We start from the raw sequence: 21991 nt of genomic DNA on the forward strand, positions 1-21991 counted from the left end.
ACTCCACTCGCCGTGTTTGGAGGAAGAAGAAGGATGAGTACAAACCCAAGAACACCATCCCAACCATGAAGCATGGAGGTGGAAACATCATTATTTGGGGATGCTTTTCTGCAGAGGGGACAGGACGACTGCACCGTATTGAGGGGAGGATGGAATGGGCCATGTATCGCGAGATCTTGGCCAACAACCTCCTTCCCTCAGTAAGAGCATTGAAGATGGGTCGTGGCTGGGTCTTCCAGCATGACAACGACCCGAAACACACAGCCAGGGCAACTAAGGAGTGGCTCCGTAAGAAGCATCTCAAGGTCCTGGAGTGGCCTAGCCAGTCTCCAGACCTGAACCCAATAGAAAATCTTTGGAGGGAGCTGAAAGTTCGTATTGCCAAGCGACAGCCCCTAAACCTGAAGGATCTGGAGAAGGTCTGTATGGAGGAGTGGGCCAAAATCCCTGCTGCAGTCTCTGCAAACCTGGTCAAGACCTACAGGAAACGTCTGATCTCTGTAATTGCAAACAAAGGTTTCTGTACCAAATATTAAGTTCTGCTTTTCTAATGTATCAAATACTTATGTCATGCAATAAAATGCAAATTAATTACTTAAAAATCATACAATGTGATTTTTTGGATTTTTGTTTTAGATTCCGTCTCTCACAGTTGAAGTGTACCTATGATAAAAATTACAGACCTCTACATGCTTTGTAAGTAGGAAAACCTGCAAAATCGGCAGTGTATCAAATACTTGTTCTCCCCACTGTATGTTGTGAAATTGTTAGATATTACTTGTTAGATATTACTGCACTGTCGGAGCTAGAAACACAAGCATTTCGCTACACCCGCAATAACATCTGCTAAACACGTGTATGTGACCAATATAATTGGATTTTATTTTATTTGAAAACTATGAAATAACACATATGGAATCATGTAGTAACCAAAAAAGTGTTAAACAAATCCAAATATATGTTATATTTGAGATTCTTCAAATAGCCACCCTTTGCCTTGATGACAGCACACTCTTGGCATTCTCTCAACCAGCTTCATGAAGTAGTCACCTGGAATGCATTTCAATTAACAGGTGTGCCGTGTTTAAAAGTACATTTGTGGAATATATTTCCTTCTTAATGTGTTTGAGCCAATCAGTTGTGTTGTGACAAGTTAGGGGAGGGGGGTGTACAGAAGATAGCCCTATTTGGTAAAAGACCAAGTCCATATTATGGCAAGAACAGCTCAAATAAGCAAAGAGAAACGACAGTTCATAATTATTTTAAGACATGAAGGTCAGTCAATACGGAATATTTCAAGAACTTTGAAAGTTTCTTCAAGTGCAGTCGCAAAAACCATCAAGCGCTATGATGAAACTGACTCTCATGTGGACCGCTACAGGAATGGAAGACCCAAAGTTACCTCTGCTGCAAAGGATAAGTTCATTAGAGTTACCAGCCTCAGAAATTGCAGCCCAAATAAATGCTTCACAGAGTTCAAGTCACAGACACATCTCAACATCAACTGTTCAGAGGGGACTGTGTGAATCAGGCCTTCATGGTCGAATTGCTGCAAAGGAATCACTATTAAAGGACACCAATAATAATAAGAGACCTGCTTGGGCCAAGAAACACGAGCAATGGACATTAGACCGGTGGAAATGTGTCTTTTGGTCTGGAGTCCAAATTTGAGATTTTTGGTTACAACCGCCGTGTCTATGTGAGACGCGGTGTGGGTGAAAGGATGATCTCTGCATGTGTTGTTTCCACCGTAAAGCATGGAGGAAGAGGTGTACGGGTGCTTTGCTGGTGACACTCTCTGTGATTTATTTAGAATTCAAGGCACACTTAACCAGCATGGCTACCACAGCATTCTGCAGCGATACCTCCAGGCTGTGTAAGGGCTATTTTACCAAGAAGGAGAGTGATGGAGTGCTGCATCAGAAGACCTGGCCTCCACAATCCCCCGACCTCAACCAAATTGAGATGGTTTGGGATGAGTTGGACAGCAGAGTGAAGGAAAAGCAGCCAACAAGTACTCAGCATATGTGGAAACTCCTTCAAGCCTGTTAGAAAAGCATTCCAGGTGAAGCTGGTTGACAGAATGCCAATAGTGTGCAAAGCTGTCATCAAGGCAAAGTGTGGCTATTTGAAGAATCTCAAATATAAAATATATTTTGATTTGTTTAACACTTTTTTGGTTACTACATGATTCCATATGTGTTATTTCATAGTTTTGATGTATTCACTATTATTATACAATGTAGAAAATAGTAAAAATAAAGAAAAACCCTTGAATGAGTAGGTGTTCTAAAACATTTGACCGATAGTGTATATTGGGAAACGCTAGGTTTAGCATTTACCTTAGCTTCTTCATCTTTCTTTAGGACACTGTGATTCATTTGTTGAGTGTGTACCAATTTATGGCTTTTTAATGTCCATAAATACTTTCAGCTGTGTTTTGGATAGGGACCTTTTAAATGAAAATAGCAGCCAGATACAAGGTAATCTACTTTCAAAATAAGTGGTTTTTGACAGTTGGTTTTTCATATGTCAAACTTCTGAAAAGTCTAAAAAAGGTATGATGTCCTGGCATTTAAAGCATACTCAATTTGAGAAACTTCACATACTATAGAATGTTATATTTTAACATACCCATTCAACCTACTATTTAGAATGCAAGTATGGGTATTCGGACAGTTTAGCTTTGAGGAAATTAGATTGTCAATCAGTGTCAAATCACAAAGCATTTTCCTTTCCAACTGCCAAGCGCCTGTCAAGCTGTCCTCACCTCTGCTCAATTAAGTCATATTTTCAATCTCACTCCAACTGTGAAGGGGGAACAAGTCTGCTAACTAAGCGAAAGGCTTTTGAAAATCATTAATGAGGCTTGGTTGGCTTGGTTATCCCAGAATGCTTCAACACGTTGTACCTGAAGGCTGGCCTAGAAAAGCTGCTGTGCTGTCCTTTGTCAAACCTTCAACAGTTGAGCTAATTACTTTAAGGAAGAGTAGCAAAAGTTCAGTTGACCAAGATGTGAGACCTGGCAATAGCATCTGCGTAGTTACAGTAGCTAACTACTGTAAATCAAACTGTAAGCTAACAAAGCCAAATGGCCTCGACAGCCATTGAAATTTAGCATGTTATGGTCCTGGAGGACTTACAAGCACTGTGCTTTGTGCAATAATGTAAATATATTGATACCTGACTCCCCTTAAGTTACCTAACCCTGTATCAATTCACCAATTGTTAGGTCTACATGTCAATTTGGATGTATGCTAATAACTGTACAGATATTCCCCACTGAAAACTAAGTTAGTCATTCTCCATTTACTGGATGACAACATTTGATCACTTGGATGCAAATGCCATGTCTATAATTCAGACATGTGTCCTCAACATTACCGGAGGGCAATTTGAAACAACAGTTTACATGACATCTTTAAAGGTCCATCCTTTAAAGTCAGCAGCACACAACGTTCAGTCAAACATGAATGTCAGAAACACTCGACCTCCAGCCTACCGTATAGTTGTGAGCTCCAGTGACTGCACTGCCATCCTCCAGATAATGTGTCTCAGTGTAATGGCTCGCAAACAGGCCCCTAAAAGAGGAAGGAACAGACAAGAAAATAGAGACATCAAAACCAGGTATATTTTCAGCTCCACATAAAAAACACAATCCCTTTTAGAGGACTAGAGAGAAGTAGGACACTCTGGTTAATGGCCTTATACAGTATTTTGAGTGAGTTGTGAGCTGTTTGGGATTAGGTGTAGGTAAAATATACAGCATTGGGAAGCTAGAGGAGCGGGGGCAGGGTTTGGGTGTGACCTTGAATGACATACTCTCACACGCTGAAGAATCGCTGATGAGTGAATCATATTATTTCAGTGTGTGGGTATGTTTCACACTGCCGGTCATGAGCAGATGGACATGGTGAGTCCCACCCCAAGCGTTGGCTGAGGAGCTGCAGGAACACCCATCTCTACAGCTGCATAATCAAAGTGATATCAGAGGGGATGGTCATTGGAACATGTTTAGGAGTGTGTAGGTGTGTGTGTGGGTGTCTGTGTAGAGAAAGAAAGAGAGAGTTAATCTATGAGTGTGTGTGCAGTAGGTATAGTTGGGTCTGTAGGTAGCTGAGTGCTGTCCTCCAAAGCTGTGCCTCAAATACTATACTGAGTATTTATTTCTAAGAAGTATGTTTTGTGCTGCTAGACTTAAGTCTGTTAGAAAGGATTTGTGGCTTCGGCAAGCAGAACAGGAACATCTGTCCATTCGGCTCAGGAACCAATGGATGTTAATGAGTGAGCATCCCTAGGCGCTTCATTGAGTGTTTGCATATTTTTACGCGTTTCCTTGCTAGTATGTGAGATGAAGAAAACAGAGTCTGAGTCCAGGGATATTCAGAGGAACAAGATTTACTGGATTACTCTACCGGAATATAGAAACTACAGTAAGGAAAAGAGGAGTGAGCTGAATTGATATATCACAGACACTGACAAAATCAAATCAAATACATTTTTATTTGTCACATGCTTTGTAAACAACAAATGTAGACTAACAGTGAAATGCTTACTTACGGGTCCTTTTCCAACAATGTAGAGTTAAAGATAAAGATAAAAAATAATCATAATAGTGACATGAGGAATAAATACACAGTGAATAACAATAAAGAGTAAAAATAACATGGCTATATACAGGCAGTACCAGTACTGAATCGATGTGATGTGCAGGGGTACGAGGTAATTAGGGTAGCTATGTACATATAGGTATGGATAAAGTGACTAGGCAACAGGATAGATAAGACAGTAGCAGCAGCGTATGTGGTGAGTGTGAAAGTGTGAGTGAGTGTGTGTTGCGTCAGTATGCATGAGTGTGCGTATTGTGTGTGTGGGCATATGTAGTGTACAATACCGGTCAAAAGTTTTAGAACACATACTCATTCAAGGGTTTTTCTTTATTTTTACTATTTTCTACATTGTAGAATTATAGTGAAGACATCAAAACTATGAAATAACACATATGGAATCATATAGTAACCAGAAAAGTATTAAACAAATCAAAATATATTTTATATTTGAGATTCTTCAAATAGCCACCCTTTGCTTTGATGACAGCTTTGCACACTCTTGGCATTCTCTCAAACAGCTTCATGAGGTAGTCACCTGGAATGCATTTCAATTAACAGGTGTGCCTTCTTAAAAGTTAATTTGTGGAATTTATTTCGTTCTTAATGTGTTTGAGCCTATCAGTTGTGTTGTGACAAGGTAGGAGGGGTATAGAGAAGATAGCCCTATTTGGTAAAAGACCAAGTCCATATTATGGCAAGAACAGCTCAAATAAGCAGAGAGAAACGACAGTCCATCATTACTTTAAGACATGAAGGTCAGTCAATTTGGAAAAGTTCAAGAACTTTTTTGCAAGTGCAGTCGCAAAAACCATCAAGCGCTATGATGAAACTGGCTCTCATGAGGGCCGCCACAGGAATAGAAGACCCAGAGTTACCTCTGATGCAGAGGATAAATTCATTAGAGTTACCAGCCTCAGAAATTGCAGTCCAAATAAATGCTTCATAGAGTTCAAGTAACAGACACATCACAACATCAACTGTTCAGAGGAGACTGAATCAGGCCTTCATGGTCGAATTGCTGCAAAGAAACCACTGCTAAAGGACACCAATAATAAGAAGAAACTAGCTTGGGCCAAGAAACACGAGCAATGGACATTAGACCGGTGTAAATGTGTCCTTTGGTCTGGAGTCCAAATTGGAGATTTTTGGTTCCAACCGCCGTGTCTTTGTGAGACACGGTGTGGGTGAACGGATGATCTCCGCATGTGTAGTTCCCACCGTAAAGCATGCAGGAGGAGGTGTTATGGTGTAGTGGTGCTTTGCTGGTGACACTGTCTGTGAATTATTTAGAATTCAAGGCACACTTAACCAGCATGGCTACCACAGCATTCTGCAGCAATACGCCATCCCATCTGGTTTGGGCTTAGTGGGACTATCATTTGTTTTTCAACAGGACAATGACCCAACACACCTCCGGCTGTGTAATGGCTATTTTACCAAGAAGGAGAGTGACTTTTTTGGTTACTACATGATTCCATATGTGTTATTTCATCGTTTTGATGTCTTCACTATTATTCTACAATGTTGAAAATATAAAAAATAAAGAAAAACCCTTGAATGAGTAGGCCCCGTGTAGCTCAGTTGGTAGAGCATGGCGCTTGCAATGCCAGGGTTGTGGGTTTGTTTCCCACGGGGGGCCAGTATGAAAAAAGTATGAAAATGTATGCACTCACTAACTGTAAGTCGCTCTGGATAAGAGCGTCTGCTAAATGACTAAAATGTAAATGTATTGTTCTAAAACTTTTGACCAGTAGCGTATGTGTGTCAGCGTAAGTATGTTTGTGTGTGTGTGGGTAAAGTCTGTGCAAGAGAATTAGTGCAAATGCAGGTAGTCCGGGTAGCCATATGATTAGCTGTTCAGGGTCCTGTTGGTTCCAGACTTGGTGCACTGGTACCGCTTGCCATGCGGCAGCAGAGAGAACAGTCTATGGATTTGGTGGCTGGAGTGTGTGGATGTGACAATTGTTCTACGTCCTCCGTCACTTAATCTAAAGACATGCCTATATGAATAACCAGACACTGATGATGATTTACATTTGATGAGAAGCATGTTTATTTATTGATAATAATGTGGTTAAATATAAAGGGCTGTTTCTCATTGGTCAAATGCATGGGTAGAGTATTTAAAGGGATACTTTGGGATTTTGGCAATGAGGCCCTTTATCTACTTCCCCAGAGTCAGATGAACTCGTGGATATCATTTTTATGTCTAGCAGATACTCATAGATTTCCAGTCATTGCGCTAATGCTAGTTAGCATTGGCTCGCAAAATGTTTTCTCACATAAACTGAAATTGAGCGAACAGTGTCGATCTTGACTGGAGTAGTCTACAAAAGCTATAGCTAGCTAGGCTAATTGAGGCCACATCATGCTGCACTTTCTCGCAAATCCCATTCAGATAAAACAACAGCCTACCTCTTGGTTACTCGTTGTAGCCTACTCCTTCTCATTTTGCTAACTTTTAATTCCGTAATTTTATTCAATCTTACAATGCATTGGTGAACTCTCACTCCACTTGCTACACATTGAGCCTCTTTGGCAATTTGATTGGCCGACATAAACAACAAGCTACACACGTGAAGGCTACCGGCCAGCTACCGGTCTTTTTTATGGTGCTCACGTCATAAAAATACATTGAAAAGTTTGTCGTTTTATTCAATTAATAATTTGAAATGTCATGGTGTATCCTTGTATGTAACGATGTCACATGGATATTTTAATGAAATGTAGAAAAAAGCCTTTTCAGTGTTAAAATAGGCCTATAATGTTTTGGGCCGCAAATATGAATACTCATACTCATATTCGAATAATAACATCCATTCGGATGCATTCAGTGCATGCTCTGAGTACGCGTCCTGGTATTTCATCTGGCCCTGCGGCCTTGCGAATGTCAGAGCTGGGGTAGTATGATTCGATCTTAGTCCTGTATTAACGCTTTGCCTGTTTGATGGCTCATCGGAGGTCGTAGTGGGATTTCTTATAAGGGTCCGGATTAGTGTCCCGCTCCTAGAAAGCGGCGGCTCTAGCCTTTAGCTCAGTACAGATGTTGCCTGTAATTCATGGCTTCTGGTTCGGGTATGTACGTATGGTTACTGTGGGGACAACGTTATCGATGCACTTATTAATGAAGCTGGTGACTGATGTGGTAAACTCCTCAATGTTATCAAATGAATCCCGGAAAATATTCCAGTCTTTGCTAGCGAAACAGTCTTGTAGCTTAGCATCCGCTTCATCGGACCAATCCCGTATTGAGCACGTCACTGGTACTTCCTGTTTGAGTTTTTGCTTGTAAGCAGGAAGCATGAGAATAGAGTTATGGTCTGATTTGCCAAAGGGAGGGTGAGGAAGATACCGTACAGTTTAAGTTGAGTGGAAAATATCTGAGAAAATAACACCCCCCACTACATTGACCCATATTTGAGCAAAACTATTTAAAAACTATTTCCCCTAATATAATCACGATAAAACATCTACTGGGTTGGATGGAGAGGATTTGAGAAATCAGTCAGTGGGATATATCTTTTTTAAATGGGACACAGTGTGCGTCCAATCCCAGCAGGAAGCTCCCATGAAGCTCCCTAGCCATTCTATGCGGATTCCTGCCGACCAAAATGTAGGATTAGATGAGGAGGGATTAGTCAATCATGTCAGACATTGAAAAAGTCTTCAGGAGGCATACCAGAAATGAGTGCCTGATTGAAGCTTAGAGCTCCTGTTTGTGGCTCTATGTCTCACCTATGACAAAGTGGTTGTTTCTACATCAATCACAATCTTTATTTTACCATTAGCAACACATCACATTAATATCAATAAGCCAGAAGCGAGTAAACCCACAGTGGCGCGGTCTAATTGAAAATGTATTAAGCTACACTGGGGACCTACATCAGAAAAGAGAGGAGGTTTGATAGGCAGGCTACAGTAGGCACTGGCATGACCAGGATAAGAGGATACGTTCGGAGTCCAGACAGGATTTGTGTCAAGCTAATGCTAATTACGTGCAGGTTTGGAAGCTGGGCTTTGGCAGAGTTGTCCTTGTGTAAGGTGCCATGACATACATTACTGCAGCAGCCACTGGTTTGACATGATGAAATCCTGTTGTAATCATCTCCTTGGCACGGGGCAGATGGTGCGTATTAGTTCATGGGAGTTTGGTGTCTGTATGTTCAGCCTACTTCACCTCTTGCCGATACACTACAAGTTCACTATGGCTGGATGTTTTTGTTGTTAGTTAGAGCTTTGGGACTGCCTGTTTGTGTGGTAGAATTCCACAAGGCAAACAATATCAAGGCAATTACAGTATGTGATTTTAAAGATATAGATCCATTCTTGGTACGTACAATATCCTTCTATATTCTTTTTAAAAAATCAAATACATCCCCATGGTATGTTTTGTATTTTCATCGAGAATAGATACTTAATACGCTTGTTGGACCTCTGACATACAGTTTCCTCACCAGGCAGCACACTCTTGAGAAAGGAAAATATATTTTTCCACTGGACATTGAAACAGCTCAATTTGATTACGCCCCCCTTTAGTAATGACTGCCCACCAGGGGCCCTTTTTTTGTTGAGGGACAGGCAGCCAATCAAATTTAGATGGCGGATGACTTCAAAGTAGCTGGCAGAGCCTTTGATCTCGTCTCGTAGCAATCGGCGTGACAGTCACCAGAATCCTCAGCACAAACCCAGCATGAATTCAGAATGCACAGCTGTCATTTTTTAACAACACTACAACGAGCCAACAGTGTTGTGGATGGTCTTTCTATAGTGATTGGGGAATAATTGAACTCTCTTGAGAGGCAGTGAAATGGCTTTGGTGTCACAAATAGAAATGGGGGGGTCGTACAGTGATTCATTTTTTTGGGTTGATTTACAGTGGAATGCATGGGTGATTTTAAGATTGACACGTGTCTTGTTTGATAAATGGATGTGTCTGCTTTGATAAATGACAGTCTGTGGTAGGTCAGGAACATGGGTTTAAAAACAACATGGTCACACTCACAACTATGAGCAAATCTGCCAGTTTCCTTCCAACAAGCAACTATCCACATGTCCTAGAGTGAACTACTGTGCAGTATACTTTAGTCCGAGTAAAGTGTTTGTCTGCTATCTGAAAAGAAAATGCAGATTCTTGTTGGTCAGGCAGAAAATAGGTGGATGAGATGCGGCTGTAAGGTAAGTAGACTAGCAATTTTCATCAACTTCTTGCTTTCCCACTTTGAGCATCTTTTGTGGTGTCAGAAACCTTTGTAATCATTTCCACTTCTCCTGCCTTATAGACACAAAGGTCTGTTACACAAGTTCTTCAGCTTCTGTTACACAAGTCATCATAATGTTCCAATCAATAACCATTGATTTCCTAGTCCTCAGAGCCTGTTGCGTTTCATTAAACTCAGACTAACATCTAATTAGCGATTTCTTAATAGATGTTACACAAGTTAATTGTGATAAACGAGGCCCTTTAAATGGAACCTTAGGGAGGGTGAAACCACCGTCATCCATCTTATTTTGCTGTTCAAACTTTAAACCTCCTCCTCTATTGTTACTGTACATCATCTTCAACAGAAGGGTTTGTTGAGGACATGACTACTAGACACGTTTTGTTGTACAAACCTACAAAATGATAAAAGCTAAATGAGAGGAAGTTTCCTGCTTAAAAAAAAGGGGGTTGCAGCATGTTCAATGGACAGCCTTGTTTGAACATTTCTTCAGCCTCTGCTTTTCCTGGGATTTTCCATTAGGTGAGGTGTGCAGTCTCTTGAATAGTGGATGAGAAAGGACGGTGTGAGAGTTAGGGGGTAGCCTAATAGGGAGTGCAGTGAGAAGATTGTCTGCACTTGGAGTGCAGATGAACAGACGGAGGAAACCTTAGGTGTGGTTCAGGTTGCCTGAGGTAGTGTAGGAAAGCACTGGAGCCGGACTAAACCTCCTCCTTGTTTATCTCTTTCTCTCTATCCTCTCTCCTTTCTTATACTCTCTACCTCTTTACGTCCTCTCTCGCTCACCACTTTTAAATCATTACTTTTAGCCTCCTCTTTTAGTGAAGCATCTGTTTGTTGCCTCCACTTTTCTATAATTGATTGCTAGGCTTTTTTCCTTCCGACATTCAAATCTCTGCCTTTTACCCAAGACTGCTGAGCCCAGTAGAGATAACAAGAACTAAGTCCATTTCCTTTGTCTGAGGACCATCTTAAAACCCAATTTAGTATTGAAGTAAACAAATACTTTGGATAAATCATTTCCCTAGAATGTTATTTTCAAATAGAACATTCATGTAAAAGCCGAGCAACCTTTACAGATGGTATATAATGACTTCATTGACAGTTATTTTTTTCAAAAAAGAGATTAAAGTTTTTCTGAATTCCTGACAACAATTATATTTTTCATCAAAGTACAACCAAGGATTGGCATTGTGTTTGATGTAACAACATTGGACATTTAAACCCTACACCTGTACACTGGCAGCAGAAATAATTTAATGTTCCATGTAAATTCACGGCTGTTTAAATCCATTTCAATACACGCAACTCCACGACTCATGTAATAATTCACCATTACAGGAACCCCCTTGAGCACTAAACCATTTGATTGAAATCCAGCTCTGCTCTTTACAGCTTTCATGCTCTTTTAAAGCAGTAATCTGGGTGATTTTCATTTAGTCTCTCATTCTCTCACCCCCCCGCCTAGAACTCCCAAAGCAAAGAACAACCTTCTCCCAGCATGTTGCAAAACACTGCTATTACTTCAGATACTGCTAGCCAAAGTGGAGGAGAGCGGTAGGAGAAAGCAAGTGAGAAAAAAAGAAAGAAAGAGAAAATTATGAAACAGCGCTGGTTGACAGCCCTAATTCTATTTCCACACACGTCTGCGTCCCAAATTGATTTACATACAGCCCCGTATCCCCCGGCTTAGGGCCCAGCTCTCATTGGAGCGATGGAGAGCACAGAGCCAAAGAAAAGAAGAAAAATAAGTGGAGGAAGAAAAAAATCAAATCCATTCAGCTGAAGAAATACTCCCCCACTTCTCATGCTTGGTCAAAGCCGAGTTAGCTACACAGAGTGCCTTTCTTGTTAAGGCACATACTGTATAATGTATATAAGACCTCCAGATTCTGTTGTTATCTAGCTACTGAAGGGAAGATACATGTTTTCTTATCCCACTGTAGATGTGTTAGTAAGCCTCTTCCAGATTCTGTCTATTCTATCTAGTGTGCCCTCATGCCATCGCTGAACACTACAACATCCGCACTGCATTAGCATTCCAGCACCAGTCGTGGTCAGTAACTGTAACTAGCAGTGCTTGACTTGGACTGAAATAGGTGCCGGTACTCATTTTGGGTGCCGGTACTGTTTATATTTAGGTGCAGGAGCTCCACAATACTTTTAAGTTAATATTTTATAAGAGGATCAGGAGCTTAAGCAGTACAGCATTTGAGGTGCCGGTATTTAGCTCCGGTGAGCTCCTACCCAAGTCAAGCACTGGTAACTAGGGACTCATTGATCACTCCTGAACGAAAACTGATCCCTCTCTAGATGAACAGCAGAGACTAAGGGACTTTTTAAACATGCATTTCCATCGAACATGTTGCAAATCTTGAGATCCCAGTCCATTAGTAAAACAGAGACCAATTTTCTGAGCTAAGCCTGATTTCAGTGATGGTTCTAGCTCACATGGATCTGATGCTAACTAAGCACACTGAAGACTTCTTCATGGTCATTACCAAAGACTCAATAACTGCTGGAACATTTTTCATTACATTTGAGAAAGAGGGAATGTAAATATGATGTGATACCTCATTCGTTGTTGTTGTTTAGCCTCCACCAGTGTTTTGGTTGGTGAGGCATCTCAACCTGTCCTGAATAGGTTCTTGAGCCTGGCAGTAACTAAGCAGCCCACACTCATTTGTTGAGCCCTGTTAAAGAAATGTCTTCCCTCGCTCTCTACAAGGTATTTTGTTTCATCTTCTTTCTAGTGTACAAAAAGAGAGCACACTTTACAAGATGCATTGTCACTATTAAGATACAATGTGCAAATGAAATTTCTCATTCATGGGGAAAGCATGTAACACACTGAAGTGCTAAAGCTCTCTGAACCGTACAATGAGCATTGGGAAAGAAAGACGTTGTACACTAGAAAGAGATTGAAACAAGAGATCTTAAGAGGGAAGAAATGTCTTTAACAGTGCTCAAATGAATGTGGGCTGCTGAGTTACTGTCAGGCTCAGGAACCTATACAGGACATAATGAGATGCCCCATGAACCAAAATACTTAGTCATTCCACCTCATTCCACCTCAAAAAGCACAAGAAAGAAGATTGTCACCCACCATCTTAGATTGTTCTGAAATCGTTTCTGTAGTTGGAAACAGATAAGATTAGCATTCCTGAAACATTATTTTGTTGAAATATAATTTCATCTCTGAGAAATTAAGCTAATTGATTGCACCCAAATTTGCCATTTTAATTGAAAGGATTCATATAATCTTAAATACATATAGTACCTAACATCCCATTTGGACCATAATTCTGCCTAAAATTGAGTAAAACATGGGGAATCCAATAAAATGATCAATAGCCATCCACAGACCCCTCCACACCAATCCCACCCCAACAACCAGTATATAGTATCAGTTCTCTATGTCTGACAAGTAGTATGGAGCTGCTGCTTGGAGTATTGCTTCTTCAATCTTTTTAATGTATTCCCTGTGAATCTGGTGATGGTTTTTCCCCGGTTCAGAGAAATTAGCCATTGAAGTCGATGGCATTCTTTACCATAAATTAGTGTGAAAGTACCAAGTTCTGTCCACTAGATGCCGCTGTTCCTGCTACTGCCACCACACCTCTTTATCCATTTTGCTGGTCTCTTGTGTTTATTAAATGGATCACAACATTTTCTTTGCAACTTTGGATAGAAAACCAATAGCTTTTGCTTATGATGAAAATAAATAGTGTGGTCATCCTCACAATTCAAGCCAGTCCTCCATGAAAGCAATTTGGTTCGTTCTTCTCTTAGGCTTAATCTGTGTCCAGGAAACGGCCCCTATGTGTGGTTTATTCCCTTCAAAAAATATCTTGATTAGTCACTATTCCTGGCGATTGGCGAACAAGCAAACCAATAGACTACAGCAGTATTAATGGTTTCAATGTTATGGTCTCTAATGGTCTTCAATGGTAAAAGTTCCAAACACACACTGTATACTGTTTTGCAATAGTAATGGTATTTGGTTGGGTTTAATGGTAAATGTCACTAATCACACTACATATAGAGATGTTTTCTAACAATTTTCTTGAAAAACATACGTCTGCCGTATAATGGTTTGTAATTGTATTATTTTATTAGGGTTGTCACAACATTTTTGTCACTGGCTCATTTTTCCATCAAAGTTTTGGGCTTGTAATAAAAGTCTTCATATGAGAATTGCACCATACAGATAGACCTCCCAGAGAGCTGCCATTTTTTGGACTATTCAAGGAGAGTTGGGTTGAAGCATTAGGTTGCTAAAAGAAGTACAAACTGAATTGCTTTCATGGAGGACTTGCTTGACCACACAATTGACCACACAATTTATTTTCATCATGAGCAAAAGCTATTGGTTTTTTATCCAAAGTTGCAAAGAAAATGCTGTGATCCATTTAATAAACACAAGAGACCAGCAAAATGGAAAAAGAGGTGTGGCGGCAGTAGCAGGAACAGCAGCATCTAGTGGGCAAAATGTTGTACTGTCACACTAATTTATGGTATAGAATGCAAGCGACTTCAATAGCTAATTGTACATTTTAGTCATTTAGCAGACGCCCTTATCCAGAGCCCTTATTTTTTTTCTTCATACTGGCCCCCCGTGGGAATCGAACCCACAACCCTGGCATTGCAAGGCCATGCTCTACCAACTGAGCTACACGGGACCTTAATTTCTCTGAACAGGGGAAAAAATGTCACAGGGAATTCACAGGGAATACATTAAAGGTTGAAGAAGCAATACTCCAAGAAGAAGCTCCATACTACTCAGACATAGAGAACTCATACTGTATACTGGGTCTGTGGGTGGCTATTGATCATTTTATTGGATTCCCCATGTCTTACTCATTGTTAGGAAGAATTATGGTCCAAATCGGATGTTAGGTACTATATTTATTGAAGATTATTTGAATCCTGTAAATTAAAATAGACAATTAGGGTGCAATCAATTAGCTTAATTTCTCAAAGATCAAATTATATTTAAACAAAATAATGTTTCAGGAATGCTAATCTTATGTGTCTAACTACAGAAACTATTTAAGAACAATCTGAGATGGTGTGTGATGAAATCCTCTTTCTTGTGCTTTTTGAGGTGGAATGACTAGGTATTTTGGTCCATGAGGCATCTCATTAGGTCCTATATAGGTTATTGAGCCTGACAGTAACTCAGCAGCCCACAATATACTTGAGCACTGTTAAAGACATTTCTTCCCTCTCAAGGTTTCTTGTTTCTTTCTCTTTGTAGTGTACAAGGTCTTACTTTCCCAATACTCATTATCTTACTACAATTACTTTTTATCTATCCACCCTCTACTGCAAATCCCACTTTCACTTATTTACACAAAATGATAAAAATGTAGGGTGCTAAACAACTGTTATGTGAATCAGACCACCTTCAAAATTGCCAGATCCCCAGCTATCTGACATTAACCAACTGTAGTTGTACACAAGAGCTTCAGAGACCACATGACAATTGAAGATAACAGCCCTGAGGTACGGTGCACTTTTAAAAGAATGAACCATTTCATTGCCTGTTGGCCTACACGTCCGGAATATGTAACACCATAAAACCATTCCCAGACTGAATATATTTTTCCTTGTTACTGTACAAAGAGTATGATGTCATACTCCCTGAGACTCTTTAAAGGTAACAGTTGGCCAATTGTCAGAGAGGAAAATTCTTAATCTAACAGTGATCCCTTTACATACATACAGTACATGCCAATCTCCCTTAGGCCTGAACTGTACTGTGGGTTTGAACTAGCATAAAACTAGCATTAGCATTTGTCTTACAACAATGTGACACAAAAAGGTGCATGAAGAGTTAATTTCTGAAAAAGAGACTTTATGTGTTTCTGGTTCTGGTTCTGCTGATGACGTTACTAGCGAACCTGAGACGCCCAAGGCAGTATCACAACTAACAAGCAGTGAACCACGGAACTGCTTTATCAAAGGCTCTTAGAAACATTACTCTTTAGATAATTACAAATAATCTTCTAAATCAATCTTCTTTGTTCACAGATTGTAAGAGCCATAATGCAGAAAATAGCATTTTGCTACTTTAAGTTATTACAGTATTATTTATTTGTATATTTGTTAATATTGAGAATATTTATATTTGGAACATTCCATTATTGATATTTGTATAGGAATCCCCCCTTTGTATAGGCTAGATGCTCCATTTAGTTTAAGCCATATGATGTCATATCACTGACATCACTGTGTAGATCAGTAGGCAAGAAGAAATCTGTGGAGCAATACAGTTTTTGACCGTGTTAAAATAACTTTCTTTGTAAACTTTTTATTACTACATAAAAACGTTGTATTACTACATAAAAGGTAAAACGGAGAAGGCTGCACCACTACTGTACATTTAAGTCAAAAACTATGCTCACGTTGCAAGCCGTGAAATGGAGGACATCTGTGTAGGCTCATAGAAGAAAAGGACAGAATCGTCAGGGTTTTCACGTCTAATTAAAGCCTTGTTAACACCGAAAATTCTGCATTTGGAAAGAGAAAAAGGTACAGTGATGGTTGTTGTTATGAAAATGAAGGATTGAAGAAGGATAGAAGATTTCTGTGAAGCTCAGGATTGCTAGCAACAGGGAATGACAAAGCTAATGCTACTACGAGCTACCATTGAGGCCTGCTAGCCACCAAGCTAACACAACTGTTCAAGTTTCAAGTTAATGTCACATGCACAAGTACAGTGAAATGCCTTTCTTGCAAACTCAAAACCCAACAATGCAATAATCAATAACAATGTAATACTAGAAGAAAAAAAAACACGAGACATAAGTAGAAATATGAAGAACACAATAAGTAAGTTAGCATACTATATACACACGGTCAGTTCCAATACCATATTTACAATGTGCAGGGATACTGGAGTGATGGAGGTAGACATGTATAGGGGTAAGGTGACTAGGCAACAGGATATAAGATAAACAGAGTAGCAGCAGCTTGTATGTGAGTGGGTGTGCGAGTGTGTAGAGTCAGTATTAATGCATGTGCATATTCTGTGTTAGTGAGCAGATGATGGAGTGAGTGTGTAGGGCCCTGTGAGTGTGCAGAGAGACAGTGTACAAATTATTTGGAGAAAGTTGAAGAGTTAATTTTACAGGACTTTGCCAAGTTATATGGAGAGTTTAAAACTCTTAATGAAGAACTACTAACTCTCTTACCTGAAAATGAGAAGAATGCTGATCAACTTAAATCAGCAAGCATCAAGAAGTTTGTCAGAGATACTGAGAAATTCACCACAAGAGTTCACAAAAGTAAAGGTGGAAAAAAGGATGAAGATAATGTTGATCCAGGTGACAGCATTTCAGAAGTTTCAACAAGGCGGCGCAAGAACAAAGGCAAACATGGCTCTGTTACTGGCCGCAGCTCAGTAGCTTTCTCCAACAGCTCCTCGGATTCAGCACGCCTAAAAGAAGAGGCAGAACACGCAGCACTGCTAGCACGTGCAGCATCTCTAAAGAAGAAGCCATTTTTGGAACTTGAAGAAGCACAGCTGTAGGCTAAGAAGAAGCAACTGGTGCTAGAGACAATATTGCCGCATCCTGTGCTAAGCTGAAAAAGTTTGAAGAAAATGATGACATGGATGAATATTTCAAGGCCAAGGTAGGATCCAGAGGAGCCTCAAGACGGAACGAGGAGTACGGAGACCATCCCTATGCACCACCACATAGAAGAATGGAGGCTTCCCTACACCTAACACAGTCAGCCCATGGTACTGGAGCGTATGAGTACCCTACAGGAGGTGTGGAGGTTGGCCCAGATACAGAAAGCCGCAGACCAGACCCCAGTGAAGCGCACCAGAGACCTCGAAGATATGACAGAGATCTCTATCAAGTCATGTTGCATCAGAACGAGATTACAGAGATTCAGAGTATTCAAGCCATCGACAGCAAGACAGAAAGCAGCCAAGACAAGTTGTACTACCTGGAACAGGACACCAGTGGAGAACCGCAAGATCTTGTCCGAAGCTGTGAACACATGACACCAAACACAGGTTATCAAGTAGAGGTCTTCACGGGTCCAAAAGTTTGACCCGTTCTGAAATGGATCTGTGGCTTTCCCACCCAATCCGATATGCATAAAATAAAACGGAGACACGTTCCGAATGGACCCGAGGACAGTCAGACCCATTCTGAAAGGACCGTGGAAAACACACCCAAACAGACCTGTGCTGGTTCGGATCTGAGAGACCCGTTTAGATCCGAGAGTAGAAAGAGAGAGAGAAAGAAACTCCAACTGGCGCTGCCAGCGCCATCAATAAACAAGCGATATTTGCCAAATGATCCACAGTTGCGTGTCCTTAACTGCCAATAACAAATTGCAAAAAAACTACTTGTTGTGTTTCGATGTGTAGCATATTCAAAACTTTATAGTCTTTTATTGGTTTTTATTTTCCTAAAACAATAATTGTCTACCTCACGGTTTAGCTGTCGGAGATTTGATCACTAACTGCATCAGGGCATTGAATGCATATAGGCATAGGCTTCAATGTAGATATTCATATTTAAAAAACGTATTAAAGGGAGACAAGCTTAGGCCTAGCCCTAGATAGAAAGATGGAGATATGCCGGCGCCATGTTTCCGACATCGACATGTCTTTCTTTATACTTGTCAGATGGGCTACTCCTGCTATACAGATACAGGTTTACAGAAGGAGGTTAATTCGTTAATTTTCGATCAGAATATTTTTTATAAAGATAAGCATTATATTTTTACATTAAAGGAGTAACTCTGGTAGGCCTAAAATATTATTCCTTACCTCAAGGTTAACTGTGGGAGTCAGTTGGAGTGCCGGTGCGCACTGCCTTCATAGGCCTGCAGTAGCTAAGCCTAATAATAGCTATACCACACCAAAAGTTGCTTAACTTTATTAGGGTAATATCAAAAGTAAGTCAAGTCATTGTTTATAAGGAAAATACGAACAGGTTATTATATTGCTGCATTAAATTAAGTTTTGCATTTAGCAAAAACAGGCTTATATTGCAGCTATTATCAACAAAGGCGATTTGCCTACCGTAAGCCTACCCAACGAATGACAGCAATAGGCTAATGCTATTTATTTTACAACAGGCCTATAATTATTTTTATTAATGACTAAACGATTGATAATGAATACAAAAATAAATGAAACGTAGAAAATTGCATCAAACCTGAATAGCAAGTTGCAAACAGTCAATTTGGCAGTGCCAACATTCTTCACATCTTTGTCCACTACAATATTAAAACTTGTCCCCGAGGACATTCCCCTTGCCGGCTTCTTTTCACTATACTCTGTCTCCTACAACTTTTGTTTTACTTCAATGAAAAATAACTCCAGCTTCGCAATCAACAGTAGCCTAGGCCAATGCTCCTCTTATTCTCTCTCTCCTCAGCAGTAGGCACATGTGAGGTGAGCAGCTGGAACCAGTTTCAGCTGGACATAAGCTATTTATTTAGTTGCAATTGGCTGACACAGATAACAAGCTCGCACAGTTCTCATCACACAAACAGTAAATTAACAGAGGACAGGTCCAATTGGGTCCAGTCGATAAATACATTTTAATTGTACATACCCGAGACCCGTGCCAATTATATCAGACCCGACCCAGATCCGAGACAAAAGTCAGAATTTAGGACCTGATCTCGCTCAGGTCCTGGGTCGGATCTTGGAATTTCGGGTCTGTTGGACCTGTGAAGACATATACTATCAAGAAGCCAGGAAGCCACTTCAGAAGCATTATGGTGACGAGCTGAAGATAGCCAGCGCCTACATGGATAAAGCTTTAAAGTGGCCACAGATCAAGACAGAAGATGGGGAAAGCGTTACACATGTACACGCTCTTTCTGATTGGATGTTGGAACACCATGGAAGACATCGAGTACATGGACAAAATGGATAATCCCACAAACTTGCGAGTTGTCATCTCGAAGCTTCCGTACAAGATGAGAGAGGTAGAGAGGGACAGCCTACGACGGGGGGAAAAAGAGCCAGGTTTACAGACTTGGTTAACTTCATCAACAAGGAAACTATAGTTGCTACGGACCCACTGTTTGGAGACATACAGGACATCAGCAGAGCTACTGAAGAGGAAAAGACAAGTCTGCACAAAGACCCAGAAGAAGAGTGGTCAGAAGTGTCTCTCCAGCTGGTGACGAAAAAGCACAAGACTCAACTTCAAGGAAGAGTAGCCAAGGCAAGTCTGTGAATGCTGTCCAGAAACCCTGCTTGTTCTGCGAGATGAATCACACACTGGATTCCTGCAGTACCATCAGTCAACAACTACAGAAAGACAAGAAAAGAGGCATTTGCTTTGGATGTCTTACACAGGGGCACCTTAGCAAGGAGTGTAAGAAGTGAATGATGTGTCAAGAGTGCAACCTGAAACACCTAAGCATGCTGCATGTCATCAAAGAAGAAGGTACAGTGACGCCGAAACGTTGGTGGTTTCTTACCCAATCAATTACTGGGAGTTTATACATAGAGTGCGACTCTCTTTATTTGTTTTTATAGATTACAGTTTATTCTCCGTTGGTCAGCACCTCTACACTAAATAATGTTCTGGGTGTGCGCCAGCTCATGCTTTTTATCAAAGAAGAAGGTGTCACCTCTAAGAAGAGTGAAGACGGCAACACTGAAGACAAGACAGTCTCAAGCACTCTTGTGTCACTTGAGTATGCTTCATGAGAGACACCATAGCTAAGGGCTACGCTGTGAAAGTGCCTGACAGTTGGACCGAGAAGACGGAAGAGTGTGGTATATTCCTCACCATGGGGTGTACAAACCAAAGAAAAAGAAGATCTGTGTAGTCTTCGACTGCACTGCAACTTACCAGGGAAACTCACTGAATGAGCAGCTACTCCAGGGACCCGACCTCACCAACACACTCATTTGTGTCCTGACCAGATTCAGAGAAGAGCCTGTCGCTATGATGGTGGACATTGAGTCTATGTTTTACCAGGTCAGAGTTCCAGAGGAAGATGCTGATCTTCTATGTTTCCTGTGGTGGCCCGATGGCAATCTGAGTGAAGCCATTGTGGAGTAGAGAATGGTTGTGCTCCTGTTTGGAGCCACATCATCCCCCAGTTGTGCATCATATGCACTACGAAAAACAGCTGAAGATGGAAGAGATAAGACAACACCAGATGTGGCTGACACAGTCTTCGGAACCTTTATGTTGATGATTGCTTGAAGTCTGTGTCATCAGAAGACCACTCCGTTGCTCTGTCAAGGAATCTCTGAACTCTGTGTTCCAGTGGAGGATTCCGCTTGACAAAGTGGGTGAGCAACAACAGAGTTGTTCTATCATCAATCCCAGAAGAAGAAAGAGCCACCGAAGTCAAAGACCTAAACCTGAGCCACAACATATTTTCCAGTCAGACACGTTCAAATTGGAGATGCACGTGCACGACGAGGTATCCTCTCCATGGTCAGCTTTGTCTACGACCCTCTTGGTTTTCTGGCACTGTTCATTTTACCAGTGAAGCTGATAATGAGAGACCTGTTTAGAGAGAAGCGAGGCTGGGATGAAGAAATCCAAGATGGGCAGGCTCAGTAGTGGCAGAAATTGTTGACAGACCTGCAGCAGCTTTCCAGCTTTAATGTAAGCAGATGTACCAAGCCAGCAAGTTTCGAACCTACGAATACAGCACAGCTACACCACTTTTCCAATGGCAGTTAGGATGGCTACGGCACAGCGACGTACCTCCTGCTGACGAACGAAGAATAAAAAAGCATACAAATGACAAATTCAGTCTTATTTAGAGTTTTATGGCTCTAGTCTTAAATTAAGTTTAAGTCATTGTTATACTCCCTGCCTAGCCAATTAGGTGCCGGAAATGTAAGAGCATAATGCAGAAAATAGCATTTAGCTATTTTAAGTTAATACAGTATTATTATTTATGTGAATATTTGTATATTTGTTAATATTGAAAATATTTATATCTATTTGGAACATTCCATTATGGATATTTGTATAGGAATCCCCCCTTTGCATAGGCTAGATGCTCCATTTAGTTTAATCCATATGACGTCATATCCCTGACATCACTGCTTAGATCAGTAGGCAATAAGAAATATATGGAGCAATACAGTTTTTGACCATGTTAAATTAATTTTCTATGTAAACTTTTCATTACTATATAAAA

The 21991-nt window shown here is 40.6% G+C and overlaps 1 protein-coding gene across 2 annotated transcripts in view; it reads right to left on the reverse strand.

The window, feature by feature from the left end:
* LOC121553573 (disintegrin and metalloproteinase domain-containing protein 12) overlaps positions 1-21991 on the reverse strand; it is a 129179-nt gene that overhangs the window by 62594 nt on the left and 44594 nt on the right. For both annotated transcript variants that reach the window (XM_041866800.2, XM_041866799.2), the window contains exon 4: positions 3503-3581. In XM_041866800.2, the coding sequence (XP_041722734.1) occupies positions 3503-3581 (79 nt within the window). The remainder of the gene's footprint in view (positions 1-3502; positions 3582-21991) is intronic.

This window comes from Coregonus clupeaformis, chromosome 37, assembly GCF_020615455.1.
Source record: "Coregonus clupeaformis isolate EN_2021a chromosome 37, ASM2061545v1, whole genome shotgun sequence".
Taxonomy (NCBI): Eukaryota; Metazoa; Chordata; class Actinopteri; order Salmoniformes; family Salmonidae; genus Coregonus; species Coregonus clupeaformis.